General features: G+C 43.1%; 1 protein-coding gene across 4 annotated transcripts in view; it reads right to left on the reverse strand.

Moving 5' to 3' along the window:
* The window catches only part of srgap2 (SLIT-ROBO Rho GTPase activating protein 2), a 181,717-nt gene that overhangs the window by 26,652 nt on the left and 138,416 nt on the right, over positions 1-16,649 (reverse strand). For all 4 annotated transcript variants that reach the window (XM_059950347.1, XM_059950346.1, XM_059950348.1 and 1 more), the window contains 9 exons: positions 14,658-14,879; positions 13,643-13,744; positions 11,806-12,003; positions 10,504-10,588; positions 5,421-5,448; positions 4,709-4,739; positions 2,422-2,482; positions 1,278-1,355; positions 458-592 (listed from right to left, as the gene is read on the reverse strand). In XM_059950347.1, coding sequence (XP_059806330.1) covers positions 458-592; positions 1,278-1,355; positions 2,422-2,482; positions 4,709-4,739; positions 5,421-5,448; positions 10,504-10,588; positions 11,806-12,003; positions 13,643-13,744; positions 14,658-14,879 — 940 coding nt within the window. The remainder of the gene's footprint in view (positions 1-457; positions 593-1,277; positions 1,356-2,421; positions 2,483-4,708; positions 4,740-5,420; positions 5,449-10,503; positions 10,589-11,805; positions 12,004-13,642; positions 13,745-14,657; positions 14,880-16,649) is intronic.

The following is a 16,649-nucleotide window of genomic DNA, read 5'->3' on the forward strand; positions in this document are numbered from 1 at the left end:
GTACACTCAGATCAATAGGTGACCTTTTATCCAGCTCCAACTTTCAGGCAGTTCCATTGTCTGCCAGTCCTTATTTTTTATCCTCCCGCAGGCTTGATCACCAACACTGCTCTTCTCTTTAATAGTCCAGGTAGTTGGCAAGTAAGGCCTGTACTAAATCATCAACTATAAAAGTTCTATGCCAAAGATACACAAGGTGGCACCAATACAAAGTGATGAAGCGGTTAATTCTCCTACAGAAAGTCACAACCATGCAATGTCCCGCTATGCCCGTTCTGGCAATCTCTTCTCTGATACAGTTCAAAGTCCTTTCAATTGGTTTCTATTCACTCTTTAATCCTTCCTGTCTGATTATTATCCAGCTCCAAAGACTACAACCAACCGACAAATCCGACGCATCCTGGAGTGGGAGGGGGAAAAGAAAATCAAAACCCGCAGACAGCATAATTCAACTTACTGACACAGGACATCAGGTCATGGAAAATCTCTTTGGGGAAGAGTGGGCTGTCCAGGCCTCGGAAATATAATTTTAGCACTCCTGCTATCGAGTCCATGTCATGGTCATTCTGATCTCCTGCCAAGGGGTCTTCACCTTTGTACAAAAGAACAACAAAAGATTAAAATCTGAAAAGCTATTGTACCTTCTATGACATTAAAATTAGATCTGTGCGAGGCATGTAGCAGTTAAAATTGTTCAGGGTATTATTATACATGACTGGGAGACAGATTTCCTATCTTGATATTTGTGACTATCTAAATTCCAAACATCTTGCTACCTGTGTGAGATGGGCTATCACAATTCCAAAATTAGGAGCGAGAGTGGAAGGGTTTGACTGGGAAAGCCGACTATCCTTTAAATTCCACTGTACACTGATGACCAAAAGCTGACACCTACCCAACCTGTCTAGGCTAGTAATGGCATCAGTCTTCACAGAGTCCTGACCCAGAATTATGCAAGGACACCTTGGATTCTTCGCATGTAGTGTGGTAGCAAGAAGGAGATGCAAGGATGACTTGCACAGTTTCAAATCTAATATATCCTCGGCGTATACGAGGGAAAGACGAATCCAAGAATAGAACAAAAAAGGCTTTCTCATCAAATTTCATTGTCAAAGTGCAGCAATTTACATCAATCATCACACAGATCTTAATTTCCCACAGAAGCAGTTGTTCCGGAGAGTAGAAGGGCCCTGATTTTGATTGTTACTCTTTTAACAGATTGTTAAGGAAAGACAACCGTGTAGGGTGCAAAGAAAAGAAGTTATTCTGGTACTAACCTCTTTCGAAAGCATTTTTGATATCGTTAACTTCAATTTGTGATCCGGATACTCGGAAAATCCCCTCATGCTGCAGCCCTTTGGGAAAAAATGAACAATTATCGTACATAGTATCTGGTAGCCAGCAAGAAACGCATCTCCTCACTCTTAACCAGTGGTCCAAGGCATTTCATGCAAGTTCCTCACTGTACTTCACTTTCAGAGTGTTGCTGAGATTGAACCCATGAAAGTGACTGGTTTTCAGTTTCCCACGATGTCCATCTGCAAGTTCAGTCCCATTACATCCCCAGCCCGGTCATGGGAGTTGAGGAAGTTACCAGGATTGGAGTTGCTAGGGATTGTTGTTGTTCCCCTCCACACCTTGTGGTGCATTGGGCGGCAACTTTGCCATTTCTTTAGCGTTTGCCTGTGTTTTGTTTTTACGAGGCCGAGTTGCCAGCTTGCATGGATGGACTGTATTCGAACCTGGGACCACTCGCCTCAAAGTGCAGTACTGATGCCACCACACCAGCGGCCGGCGAGTGCGAGGGCTTAGGGAATGATAAAAGGGTCACGTCTAATGGTTTCCCAACATCGCCCTATGATGCGAAGGACTTATTTGTTCTAGGACTGACTAACGATGGTTGCTTCTAGGATAATTTGCTCCACAATGGTAATGGTGCCACATGTAAAAAATGCAGAACCAATATCAGGCATGCAGGGTGACTTTGCCAGAGGCACCTAATTGAATTTTGGACTAACATCAACTAATCCAGAAATGCTACCAGAAAAAAAAATAATTTTCAAATGGGGAAAAAAGCAAGGTTATTCTACTTAATTTCTCAATAACTTTTGAAGCCCAACTTGGAGCTTTATGTCCAATTCTGGACACCATACATTGGAAGCCCAAAGACAGCACAAGGAAAGCATCAGCTATGTTGAGGCAGTGGTGAGTTAAGATTATTTTCCTTTTAGTAAAGAAGATAACAAGGAGCTACGATGGAGATTTTTAAAAACATGACATACATTACTTTGAACAATTACAGGGTTAAGTAAAAAAGGGCAGAGAAATGAAATTAACTAGGTGTTTCACTGTCAGAATTAATACGGCCAAACAGCGTCCTTGTGTGCTTTTCTCTTTATCATCCCATGGTTCTCCACTCACCGTGCCTGCTGATAAAACGGATGCAACTCTCCACCACCAGGGGAATGATGTGGCTTCCATCCTAGAAACCAAAGAAAGGAATTCTCAGCGGGGGCTGGTAAATCTCACAGAAAATCATCCCGACCTTTACAGCTCTCTTAAACCCTTCACAAGCACCTTTCCATAAGCCTGGAATTACTCCAAAGAGTGAGAACTATCTAGAGTACTACCCAGTTTCTTTACAGGATTTACTGACCCAGTTGTTTTCCCAAATGTACAATATTTTGAAGTTATTATTTTCAAGCAGTCTGCTTGAGTAAGCACGTCACAGACTTAGTGAGACTCAGTTTCCCTCTCACATTCATCGTCAAGACAGCCAGGAAAATCATATGTAGCAGTGATTGCGGTAATATGCCACTATTTCTACATTACTGATGTCTAACCTCCACTACAAATATTTCTTGCCCCATTTTGATCTGAATGCAGTCTGTCTCCACTGAACTTTATTACGTTGTTACCCCATTATCCAAATCCTTTCCTACACTCAGTAATCAACCCAAGCCATCAGACTCCTCAATACTCAGAGTCTAGACTGATATTGTAATTTGTCCTCTACTGTGCCTATTGTCTTGTTTATTAATTATTGTATTGCCCTGCACTGTTATTTGCACTTTATGCAGTCCTGTGCAGTTCTGTAGTCTAGTTTTTATGTTGTTTGACGTAATCTAGTGTAGCCTTGTGCTGTGTCACATAGTCTAGTGTAGTTTTGTGTTGTTTCATGTTGCACCATGGTCCTGGAGGAATGTTGTTTCATTTTTACTGTGTACTGTACCAGCAGTTTATGGTTGAAATGACAATAAAAAAGCAAATTGAACTATTACATTTCACCCTCCTATTCTCTCTGCGCTAAGATACAGACATGACACTCTCAACTTTGACTCACTGGCTCACAGAACTACAGCAACTCTTCATTCATTTGATCTTTCCCCCCACTTACGACATACCACTATAACTGACTTTATATCACCTATGCATTAGTTTTAAGTTCACATCAACTTCACAGCCCCATGACACTCCCCCACCCACTGTCTTTGTAGAATCATCATAATGCTTGATCCTAAGTGAAGAAAAATTCTTCCTTCATGACTTTCCCAAACCACAAGAACACAAGTTGGTAGCAACTTTAATTCTAAGACAGGCTGTCCTTGGGTAACAAACAGGTTCTTTTATTACACACAGGCATATTAGTACATTTGTCCATATTGGAAAATACACAAAAATCACTTGATATGGTAACCATACTTTCATTGAATCACATGATACTGATACCAAGGAACTATTACTGGGGGTATACGGAGGGGAGGGGCAGGGGAGATCAAGAGAAAGCTAACCAGACAGTGAGCATGAGAACAAGGAAGGGAGAGTGAGGGTGAGAGGCAGTGAGGGAGCGAGGGTGAGAGGGAGCAAGGGAGGGAGAGCCAGAGAGGGAGAGTGAAGGTGAGATCTAGAGGGGGGAGAGAGTGTGTGGGGAAAGAGGGGGAGAGTGGTTGAGGGGGAGCGGGGGTAAGAGGGGAGCAGGGGTGGGGAGTGGGGTTGAGGGGAGCGGGGAAGAGGTAGAGAGTGCGGGGGTAGAGAGTGGGGGAAGGAGAGAGCACGGGGGAGGGAGAGAGCACGGGGGAGGGAGAGAGCACGGGGAGGGAGAGAGCGCGGGGGGAGGTAGAGAGCGCGGGGGGAGGTAGAGAGCGCGGGGGAGGGAGAGAATGAGGGAAGGAGGGAGAGAGCACGAGGGAGAGAGCACGTGAAGGAGACAGCTAGCGAGATGGAGAAGGCTTGTTGTACATCATTGCCCTTTGCACTTTGGAGCGTTTTGCCAGTATTCAATATCTTTCATAAAATGGCCCGCTTAGTTACTTTATAACCAACTGCATGAAGTAAAGATAAATGATTGCTTGATGGCAGCTGGATACAAACTCCCAAGAAAGTGGAATGGAAGGAGCCACGCGAGGCTTTACAGAATAGCTTCTCCACATGCTCCACGACTAGAGTGGAAGGGAACAGCTTCAGAATGACTCTCCAGACAGAACGTGCGTGAGTCCTGGCTACCCAAAAATTGGACATGTGCCTGGATTTCTTGAGGCCAGACTTGTGTGATGAAATCTTAACCTTAGACATCCAGACAGCCTTGACACCAGATGTGTGTTCTACAATGGACTTCCCAGCAGACAGGTTTCCGTAAGCCATACATATCCGAGGGACAATTGGTGAAAACAGTTCAAGCAACAAAAAAGAGGCATTGCTGGTGAGTTACCTGTTTCCTCACAGTGGAGTTCCGCCGCCCGCTGAACACGATATGGTGAGACAAAAAGAAACAAAATATTAAATACAGCAAGGTAAAAGCTGAACACTATTCTGGAGGGTTATTGACTACAGAAATGCAATGGTAACAAATCAAAATCTAGCCACTGCTGTGTAGGTCCTGTTAATGAACCAGCTTACTCTTTGCTAATCCTACAAGCAAAATCATGAGCCACAATTTCAAATGGAGTAGACTTACACAGTTGCTACCATGACTACAGGAAGAGACAACGCTAGTTCAACAGAATTTCATTCAAGCGGGCCAATATGTTAAGACGTCCAAGGTGGATGGCAGCTTGCCGGCTACTTCCAAGCCACCAGCTGGCTTTTCCACCTTTGGCTTACAACAAGAGGCAAAGGAAACACAGAAGAAAGCACTGAGAATCTCTCTTGTGTGCACAGTTTCCAGGAGAGAGGGGCACAACAGTCAGCATGCCAATAAGATCCTCTATGTGCCCAAACTCTTCCTTGCAGAAGACGAAGGCTGATTAATCCTCAGTTACAGGGCTGCCGACCTTCACACAGAACTGGCCCTTCTCATCTTAAAGGTAGTTTTAAGCCTTCCAGTTTTCATTCGTTAACCATAATAGTTATTGACTTGGCAGCATGGATATTAAGGAAAATAAGAAAACTGTAGGAGTGAGAAACCATACAATTGGACCCACCTGGCAATGGAACAATCTGTTCTCTGACCTAAAATGAAAGGAGAGGGGGGAAAAAAAACGGAAATTTTAGTAGTATATCGTAAAAATGTTGTAAATTACTGACAGGCTGGTCAGCATCAAGGAATGAAATGGACAAGCCACTGTGGGCCTCTTATCCAGACTCCCTGAAGTCTAAGTAGAAATGGCAATAATTCAGGTAATTTGTGCAACAACTTTAAAACATATTTACCAGAATGGTGCCAGGGATGGAACATTTCTGATATGCGTAGAGTTTGGATAGTCTGACTTCTATCTCCCCACCCCCCCCACCCCCCTTATATTAGTAGTCAAGACAGCCCTGATAGAGGTATACAAAACTATGCAGGACGTAGAATGGGTGGACAGTGGGAAATCTCTCCTCATAAGAGAGGTTGTCTAAGACCAGAGGGTAGGTTTAAGATGTGAAGAGGGGATCTGAAGAACTTTTCTCCTCAAATTACAATCTGGAACACATTGGCTGAGAAGGTGGTGGATACAGGCAAACTCTCACAACATTTATAAACTATCTGGATGGTCACTGAAGTCTCCAAATCCTATTTGACTATGAAGGGAGTGCTGGTAATTGTATAGCTTGACACTCTATCCATGTGATAGGCTGAAGGGTCTGTAGTTTGCTGTTTGAGACCAATGATACAAAAATGAATAAGGCAAGACTTCTAATAATCAGCAATAAATCATTAGTCTAGCCCCAGAATCTAATTCACCATAATTTCCCAATCCTTCAATTGTTGTCTCAATTTTCCTAACTCCCTGCGTAGGCTACAGCAAACACTCACCATCCTGTGCACAGTGGAAATCTAAAGCCTGCATTTACTCACTCCTAAGCCTGAATCCTGTTACACTATTGGGGATGATTACGCATGGTAAAAGCATTATTAGTATCTGGTTCAGACAAAGGAAAGTGGAGAAGTTAAGCATCAGGTTTTGGGTTGCTCACAGCTTCATTTTATTGAGTCGCATTGGCAACTGCTCTCTTTCTTCCACATGCGAGTCTAATTTTTGTTAAATGTAGACTAAACATTTATGAGAAGAGGGCCTTTAAAAGGAGCTTGAGTTCAAATACAGCTCTCTCTCCCCACAATGAAAACCCGCACCCCACCATCATCATGACTCCAGGCCCTTCCCAACACAGTGATGCACAGAACGTCAACTGTGCAACAGAGAAGCTCTCTTCCTGCAGCGCTATCTTTCCACTTACAAGGTTCTTGGACTTCTCAAACAAACTAGAATTAAAATGTTGAACAATGTATCAGAAGATAATGCTCTGAGTTTTTCAATTGATACTTACGATTTAAATGTTAGCTTGGTTACCTCCCCTCTCACTCTGAAAGCTGATGGCTGGCTGTTTTGCTGGTTCTGAGCTACCTCTGAATCAGTGTAGACACTCAAGATCAACAGACACAGAAGGCACAAGATGCCAGCTGGCAATCTACTAATTCCTGCATTGTCCCCACAGAGTATCGCATCTGCTCAATAATCCAAGCCCATGCCACTCTGAATGTACAACCCCATCTCCTCACTATCAGCACTCAGAATGTTAAACACTCTCGATAGAAAGAGTTGCTCAACATTCTAACAGAGGTTTTTATCTTTAAAGCTTCAACAGTTAAAAGACTGTAAGTCATGTTACAGGTTACATATGACAATAAGCTATATGAGGAGATTATAAACGGATGACCAACATCTTACTCAGAGGGACAGATTTTCTGGATTGGTTTAAAGGAGAAAGGAGAGAGGCAGAGAGGATTGAGAAGTGAAGACTAAAGTTTAGGGCAACTTCAGTTGAAGGTATGCTTATCACCCAGTGAAAAAGTGAGCAGACTTCAAAAAGCACTAAAATCTCATGGCGGGAAGTTACAGAGACAGAAAGGAATAAAGCAACAGGTCAGTTTAAAAACAATTCAATTAAGTCTAAATTTAAGAGATTTCAAAACCTGGAAATAAAGAAAGCAAGAAATAAATGCCAGTTAGTACAAGTTAGGAGATGGAAGTAGAATTTTCTAACAGTTCAGATTTATAGATGAGGGTGGCCAGGGCAGCATGAGAATAGTCCAACCTGGAGCAAACAAAGGATTCAGCAGCAGATTAACTAATCCCAGTGGGAAGGTCTCAGTATTCTCTGGGACACCTTTTACTCTTTAGCTTGGGCTATTCATTTTGAAGAATTCAGAATGATACCTCATTCGTATTAACCAACTGAAGAACTACCCTAGCATGAGTAAGAAATGATCGCCCAATGGATGCAGGGACACCAAGGGTGAAGCAAAAATGATTCACAAAGATCAAAACTCTACAGTTCTAACTATCTGGGAGGATTTTATTTTCATGAAACAGTTCAGTGATGCTACAATGAAGGTCATTAAAATTATGAACTGATTAATAACTGAGATATGCAAAAGAAGTTTTCACCTGGTCAGAGCTGTACCAGGCAACTGTTAATTCCACAAAATCCCTCTTTGCCCGAAAAGAGGGAAAACTGTGGAAATGTTCTCACAGCATGTAGTTGAGGAGATTATTGTAGATGTAATGAAGGTGAACCTAGTTACATACAAGAGTGGGAAAGAAATGGCAATAAGATTGACTACAGTAGATTCTGTGTACAGCGTAAGTTCTAGTTTGTTAGCATTTGAGTTGTATGTCATGGTACTCTGCTGTAAATTCTATCTGCTAGTGCCTTTTATTATGCACAGCGGGCTAGAGGGGGGTGTATGTCTGCAAAAGTTAGTTAAGTAACTGAGTTAAATTTTACATAAACAGAAAACACCCAACAGAGAAAAGCTCAAACTGAAGGACAAGGCGGTGCAAGTCAGAGACGTGAGCGTATAGATTAAACAACTTGCTGCACACTCCCCCGAGCTGGCTGCTCAGCGTCAGCAGACGGTGATGCATTGAGCTCAGCAGGGCGAACCTGGATCGGAAGCAACCAGGGTGGAAAAAATCTGGGATCACATCAGAAGCCAAGCTCCATCTCAGCAGATGGCAGGTGTGTGACTCAGAAAGGACCTCCCATTACAGAGTCCTCACTCCTTGCTCTCCGTCGCGTTACGTTCCTGGGTTTTTGCTTCACAGTTTTATTTCTGGAAAAAGGGTATCACAGGAACGTTAATTCTGTTGGCCAGTATGGTGAACCCCCTATTGCACGTGGCAAAGGGACTGTCTTGATGACTTTACTGTACAAGGGCTTGCCACACACAGTAATTAAGAGATTACGATCTCAGTTGTTCAGTAAGCAATTGATTCATCCACTGGACTCAGCTATAACAGGAAGGAGTTAACTGTTAAAAAAATGCATCTAGAGGAGCAGATTTTGTGAAAGCATTTAAAGTGCCTATGAAAAATTCTAAACAGAACATGCCAAAGACACTCAGCAGGTCAGGAAGCGTCTGTGGAGAGAGAAAGGAAAGCAACCGTTCCACAACAGAAAAGAGAGAATACAAGTTGGTTTTTAGTTGCAGAGAAGTCTGGGGAAGAATGAACACTTCCCTCCATCACCTTCCCTTCCACTGAAAACTACCTCTTTTGTGTTTCTGATGAAGGATGTTCGACCTGAAACATTATTCAGTTCTTTCCCCATTCATGCCGCCTGACTTGTCGACGATTTTCAGCTTCGTTTCAGATTTCCAGCATCTGCAGTATTTTTGATTTTCATGAGGAACTCTAATTGTAAAATATGACGGATCCTGAACATCCTAGTTTTAGTTCCTTACCAATAATTTAAATGACATTTGAAACAAATAATCCTCCCGTTTTCAATCTCGATCTTGTTTAAGCAACATTCAAAGACGGCATGCAAGAAACATGATGCCTGTTCTTTTCTGGAATGTTCCCGGATAAGGTTCAAGGCTTCAACCTCTCACCATCTAGTTCTTGTGCTTCAGCAAGGTGTGTTTTCAGATGTCTAATTAAGTAACATAATTCTGTGTCATGTTTCATGAAATGTAAGAGAAAATTTACAAGGATGTTGCCAGGACTTGAGGACCTGAGTTATAGGGAAAGGATGAATATGTTATACACTCCCTGGAGTGTAGGAAAATGAGGGAAGATTTATAGAGATATACAAACTTATGAGGAGTATAGACAGGGTAAACACAAGCAGGCTTTTTCTACTGTGGTTGTGTGAGACAGAAACTAGAGGTCATGTGTTAAGGATGGTGCAAGTATGGATCAAGCTGTTAGCAGAAGTAGGGGATGCAGGTTTGATTACAACGTTTAAGAGAAATTTGGGTAAGTAAGTGGATAAGAAGGGTTTGGAGAGCAATGGTTCAGGTGCAGGTCAACAGGATGAGGCAGAATAACAGCTCACCGTGGAATAGATGGGCTGAAGGGCCTATTTTTGTGCTGTAGTACTCCATGAATAATTGGAAGCTTGATTCAGCCTCCAAAGTTCTTATGGTGTACAAAGGCAAACCTTACTAAATGTCATTGGGTGTTTTATGGAAGAGTTGTTTTAAAAAAACCCAGAAGATTGGGAGGAAAGCAAAGCAGTGACAGCAGAATCCAGGAGGTGACCCAAACAGTCTGACTTAAGTGAAATTGGCTGTAAGCCCAGCCATGACTGGCATCTCCAAAGTAAAACTCATTTTGATTCCTTTAGATAAATAGCAGTTAGATAAATAGGGATAATTTTAGAGAGTTTAAGCCCATTTACAGCTAAAAAGCTCCACGATGCTAATCTAGTCATCTCTTACGTTGAAGCGGGGAGAATATTTCCAACCAAAACATCAGAGCTATTATTGGGACCTAATACTCGGAAGACAAAACTACAAGTATTCTGAAGTTATGTATATATCCATTTCAATTGTTGCCCGTATTTTGGTTGCAGTGGAGGCTGTGACAACAATCACAACAATCAAATCAATGCAACATAATGTTTCAACACAGACCCTTTGAACTTTGCATTTTGCTGAAAGAGTAAAGAGTATTCAATTATTTTAGATTTGAACGACGGAATCAAGTTTTTAAGACGCAGACTAAATGATATTGAACAGACTTCACACCACCGCTGATGGACTGATTACGAAGAGGATTAAGAATATTAGCTTACTTTCTCCCAAAGTCTTTTGCAGGAGGTCATGTTTTGCTTGCAGTTTGGTGATCAGGTTTCTGCCTTCAAAATACTCTTTCAGTTTCTATGAAAAAGAACAGGAAACGATAGTGAACTTCCACAAAAACAGCAAATGATTTGTAGCACCCTCCATTTTAAAGTTCACTCTGCTTACGATCCGCAAATTGCATGGATATTGTTTAGGGAACCCCCGACTGACCTGGTGCTCCAATTAGCAAGAAGCAAACACGAAAGTGAAAAATTAAAGGCAAAAATCTGAACTCACGGAAAGGAACACAGAGGCCTAAAACCCCCGGAGAACAGGTGTTGAACCCCTGCAGAGGGAAGAATAGATTCCACCCAATGCTGCCCTAGCTCAAGGACAGTACTCTGTTTAGGAAAGTAGCTGTAAGTCCGAAATTTGGAGGGAAAAGCATGTCACCAGCCCGTGGAGGTGAATCAGCAGGCCAGCGCTCGTGGATGGTCTGTGGACACCCACTCCATGTGAACGCTGCGAAGACCCAAGCCTACGGATGGGACGTGCAGTCTCCGTTCATAGGGGGCCCCACTTCTGAACAATAGCACACAGGCTGCGTTCCATGGAGAGGGAAGCAGAATGCCCAAATCATAGATGGGGGGAAGAATGCAATCCACAGGATATTCAAAAGTCCCCAGCCAAAGCAAGGATGCACAAACCCTCAACCTTTGACAAGGAACACACAGACTCCAAGGCCAGCTGATGGCAGATAGTGATGCAGAGATTCCAGGAGAGAGAGAGAGTGCGCAAGAGAGAACGAGAGAGAGAAAGAGGAAAGAGAAGGGAGGGGGAGAGAGAGGAGAGAGGGGGAGGGGGAGAGAGAGAGACAGACAGACAGACTGAGACTCAGAGGATCTAACTCATGGTGGGATACACAGGCAATCTATGGTGCAAGCTCCAACGCAGGGAGAGAAACATACATGTCCCAACTCATGAATGGGAATGCAGAGATAGCAAGATAAACACATATTTCCTTATGAAGGAGAAGGACTTGGTCCTTCGAGCCTATACTAGGCCACAGTGTAACTCCAACCCCCACTACTGTTTTTCCCTGTAATCTGCTCTCTCCATCATCTCCACCAAATCCTTCCTTTCACCTTTACACACAGACGGGGAGACATGCACAGACAGAACTGGACAAGGGCTACAGTAGTACTGTTGGCTGTGTCACTGCCACGCAACTTTGCTTAAGTGATCATCCCCAGGAGAGTAATTGGCTTCAAGAGAAAATCGGCACCAGAAACATCGCCTCCCTGACACCGTACCGTGAAGTAGAACTGCTCCGTCTCTTGCTGATTAGCTCGCCTCTTGGCAATGCTGGGCTTGCTCATGAAGGTTTCTGAAAGGGTGGACTTGACTGACTCAGTGGAGTTTGTGTACTGGAAGCAGTCGCCCACATCAAAGTCTTCAATGGTGACAATGTCCTGAATTGTTTGTAATGTGGCTTCCATGGTCTTCTTCACCTGTAAAGACAAACCAAATGAATTCGTTAATGCAAGAAAATCCATTGTAAAAACTTAGCAAAAACCTACAACTGGATAAGAGTCAGTCTGAGTGTGCAGACATTCAAAATCATTAATTAATTTTTTTAGCATTCATCACTTATTCTTTACATTCATGGGTTGGAAATAGGGGTGGTAACATCCCAGGGTTAAGCTTGGTATGAATCTGCAAAGTGCTCAAAATATCAGAAACTAGACAGGAACTGTGGGAGAGGTACTAGTGAGTTGGAAACAAACTAATTTAACTACTTTCAATACTTCTGAACAAACAAACCGGGGTAGGTGTAGACCAAATAGCAAATGCCAAGAGTCAATATCCAAGTGGCCCAGTCGGAGGTAACCAACATACTTTCATTAATAGCAGATCCTGTCTGACCAAACTCTTAAATATTTTTGTGGAAGTGACTTCAAAAGTATACACTGGAAAGTTTCGATATAGTGAATGTATTCTTCCGTAACATTCAACGTGAATGGTTTCTTCACATATTTAAGGCAATGGATGTGTGGGTAAAACAGGAGGGTGGTCACAAATATTGAAAGAAGGAAGCAAATGAGTTCACAGGCCAGAGAGATGCGCTAAACGGAGGGTACCCAGAGATCACTGTTGAGTGACATCATCAGCAGAATTATCCCCACAACACTGCCTAATACATCTCCCCACGTGGAGTGTGATACTCAGTTTTGCCTTCTGCATCATAATAATGACGCATTGACCTTAGAGGGCTTGTACAAAGCTCACCAGATACCAGGATAATAATAAGGCTTAAAGGCTAAATTAAGACAACAATTCCTTAAATCTGGTACGTAGCTCTTTGAGTTTAGAAGCTGGCTGGAATTTTTAATTACGAAGAAAATCATTTCTCGAGGTTGAATTAAGCAAGATGGGACATAATCTTAAAATAATTGCAAGACTGTTGAAATCATGACATTTCTATACTTTTCCACACAAATGGTATTAGGAGTCCTGTGTACTGTCATGCTAACACAGTGGATGGTGAAGGTCAGTTGAGTGACTGAGACTGGTCAGTGTTTTGTTAGTAAAGGCCAATAAGGGAATGGAGTTTCAATAGAGTTGGGATATAAATCAACCAGGATCTAACTGACGGTTGGAACAGACCAGAGAAGCTAAATGTTTTGTCCAGTTACAAAGTGTCAGAGGCATGACTAAGTACAAAGCTGGAGCAATTTAGACTTTTCAGCCTTGAAAGATAGCGAATAAAGTTTTGAGAAGATTAAATGACACTCAGTGGAATAAAAAGAAGGGCAAGGCTGAGTTATTATTCTGCTAGTCCAGAACCACAGGGACACTGATACAAAGTGAGAGAGCTGGGCTGACGTCAGGAAGCACCTTTCACACAGAGGGAAAATATTTACCGTACTCTCGCTGGAGTCAAGTGGCAGACTGCATATTCCTCCTGCTATCTGCATTGATCTTATCCACCTCAGCCCATGTAGAGCCTGAGCATCGGCACCAGTCTGGTTATGCATGTTACCCATTCAGCCGTGAGAAAGTGCCTCCAAGCTATGAATTGGGGCAGTGGCAAGTACCAAGCCAGGGAAGAGCTCAGCCGTTTGGCAGCGGTGCTGCCGAGAGACTCACCTCCTCGTTCTCAATCTTCAGAGTGGCTAACCTGGACTGGAGCTGTTGACACCGCTGTACCAACTCTCCCTGCACTGGCTGCTGAGCGCACAGGTGAGAAACCTGCAGAGTCGAAAAACAGCAGTTTGAATTGGTGAAAAATAGAGGATGACCACTTCAACTCACCTCAACATACAAACTGGAACATCAAGGAGCAACCTGAACGTCACTTACACCCAGCGCAGTGGAACATAATCATCTATGCTGATACAAAGGAGAAACTCCATTGAGCTGAGAGAACACTCGGGATGCTCACCATTGCAAAGGTTTAGTAACATCCTTCCCCCTAGGGATGTGAGGTATCAAAGATCAGTAACTGTACAGAGGACTCCTTGTTCTTATGAGTCTGTTGATCCAAGTTCCAGCACAATTGGGCATTCTTCATCAAATTCCAAACACACACTGACGCAGACACTTCCCACCATTTGGCACTGAAGCCGATTTTGTGGACTGTTTGGGTTTTTTTGTGTGCGTTTCTGCACTCAGGATGTAAATGTTGTTGCCAAACTTAATTGTACATTCACTCATTGTGTAGTTGGTTACAGGCTCCATTCTCAAACCACCATCTCACACAGAGCTCTTGGTTGGGACGTTCTAAAATAGCAATGGAGCCACATGAGGAAACGGCCAAACTACATCTGTCAGGTTGGCGTGCGGCACAGGAGAGAAAATGGCCCCTAGGAGATGGCTGCACTTTCCTTTGCCTGTGACTGTATCACACTGTAGGAGAATAATGATGGATACAGACTTCCCTTTTTATAAACCTGGTGTACAGTCCTGCAGAGACAAGATTGGACTCCATACAGTCTTGATATGGAGTTCCGATCAGTACAAGTCATTACCTGTGTAACAGTAACTACAGGTCTGCAACAGTATTGTACAAAGACTACAGGTCTATCAGAAATAACAGGAATATTGCATATTAACCAGCTAGACAAGCACTGTTTCAAGATGGAATTTAGAGAGGTATACTGACCATGTCACCCATGTGTGGCTGGAAATCGAACTTTGGTGGCAAGCAGAAGACAGTGTGGTACAGTTCCATAAGACGCTGTTTGTCATTGGTAGCATCTAGGTTGTCAATGGCGTTCTCAATGATATCCAACCCTTCGTGCTTGGATTGCTCGACATTAAACTCCGCTGACAGGAACGTCCTCATTGCTCGGTTTAGACTGGCATGATACCCGAGATCACAGCACTAAAATAAAGAGTACAGATTAGACCTGTTGCCCGACAGATTTCACAGAATCGCTGTATATTCCCAAATGTAAAAACAGGCCTGCACTTGCACCAGTCTCGGAAGGTATTGAGATAAGTGAATAATTCAACAAAATGTCATTACAGCATTTTGATTTCATACTTGTATGAACAGAAGAGTTCTAGACCAGGGTAGTTGTGCTGTTTCTCAACAAAATGCTGTTGAAACTTCAAGGCCCAATACATCACAGCTAAAGCCCTCCCACCATTGAGCACATCTACATGACATGTTGTCATAGGAAAGCAGCATCCATCATCAGAGATCCCCGACCACCCAGGGCATCATCTCTTCTTGCTGCTGCCATCAGGTGGAAGGTACAAGCCTCGCACCACAAATCAACCATCAGGCTCTTGAATAAAAGGGGATAACTTCACTTGCCTCATCATTGAAATGTTCCCACAATAAATTATCTCACTTCCAAGGACTCTTTATCTCATTATCTCATGTTCTTATTATTTATTGCTATTTATTTATATTTGCATTTGCACAGTTTGTTGTCTTCTGACTCTGGTTGATCTTTCATTGGTCCTGTTATAATTACTATTCTATACATTTGCTGAGCATGCCCGCAGGAAAATGAAATGAAACTCGGGGTGATATATGGTGACATATGTTCTTTGATAATAAAATTTACTTTCAACTTAGAACTTCTAGAAATAGTTTAGGAAGGGATCAATACTCTGGAGAGGGTACTAGAAGATTTACTAAAATTGTGTCTGGGGACGAGGGACTCCAGCTATGTGTGAAGCTTGGAAATGTTCAGATTGCTCTCCTTTGAGTAGGGACAGACAGACAGACTTTATTGATCCCAAGGGAAATTGGGTTTCGTTACAGCCACACCAACCAAGAATAGTGTAGAAATATAGCATTATAAAACCATAAATAATTAAATAATAATAGTTAATCATGCCCAATGGAAATAAGTCCAGGACCAACCTATTGGCTCAGGGTGTCTGACACTCTGAGGGAGGAGTTGTAAAGATTGATGGCCACAGGCAGGAATGACTTCCTATGACGCTCAGTGTTACATCTCGGTGGAATAAGTCTCTGGCTGAATGTACTCCTGTGCCTAACCAGTACATTATGGAGTGGATGGGAGTCATTGTCCAAGATGGCATGCAACTTGGACAGCATCCTCTTTACAGACACCATCGTCAGAGAGTCCAGTTCCACCCCCACAACATCACTGGCCTTACGAATGAGTTTGTTGATTCTGTTGGTGTCTGCTACCCTCAGCCTGCTGCCCCAGCACACAACAGCAAACATGATAGCACTGGCCACCACAGCCTCATAGAACATCCTCAGCATCGACCAGCAGATGTTAAAGGACCTCAGTCTCCTCAGGAAATAGAGACGGCCCTTCTTGTAGACAGCCTCAGTGTTCTTTGACCAGTCCAGTTTATTGTCCATTCGTATCCCCAGGTATTTGTAATCCTCCACCATGTCCACACTGACCCCTTGGATGGAAACGGGGGTCACCAGTGCCTTAGCCCTCCTCAGGTCCACCACCAGCTCCTTAGTCTTTTTCACGTTAAGCTGCAGATAATTCTGCTCGCATCATGTGACAAAGTTTCCCACCATAGCTCTGCACTCAGCCTCATCTCCCCTGCTGATGCATCCAACTATGGCAGAGTCATCAGAGAACTTCTGAAGATGGCAAGACTTTGTGCAGTAGTTGAAGTCCGAGGTGTAGATGGTGAAGAGAAAGGG

The sequence above is a fragment of the Hypanus sabinus genome, chromosome 25 (assembly GCF_030144855.1).
Source record: "Hypanus sabinus isolate sHypSab1 chromosome 25, sHypSab1.hap1, whole genome shotgun sequence".
NCBI lineage: Eukaryota > Metazoa > Chordata > Chondrichthyes > Myliobatiformes > Dasyatidae > Hypanus > Hypanus sabinus.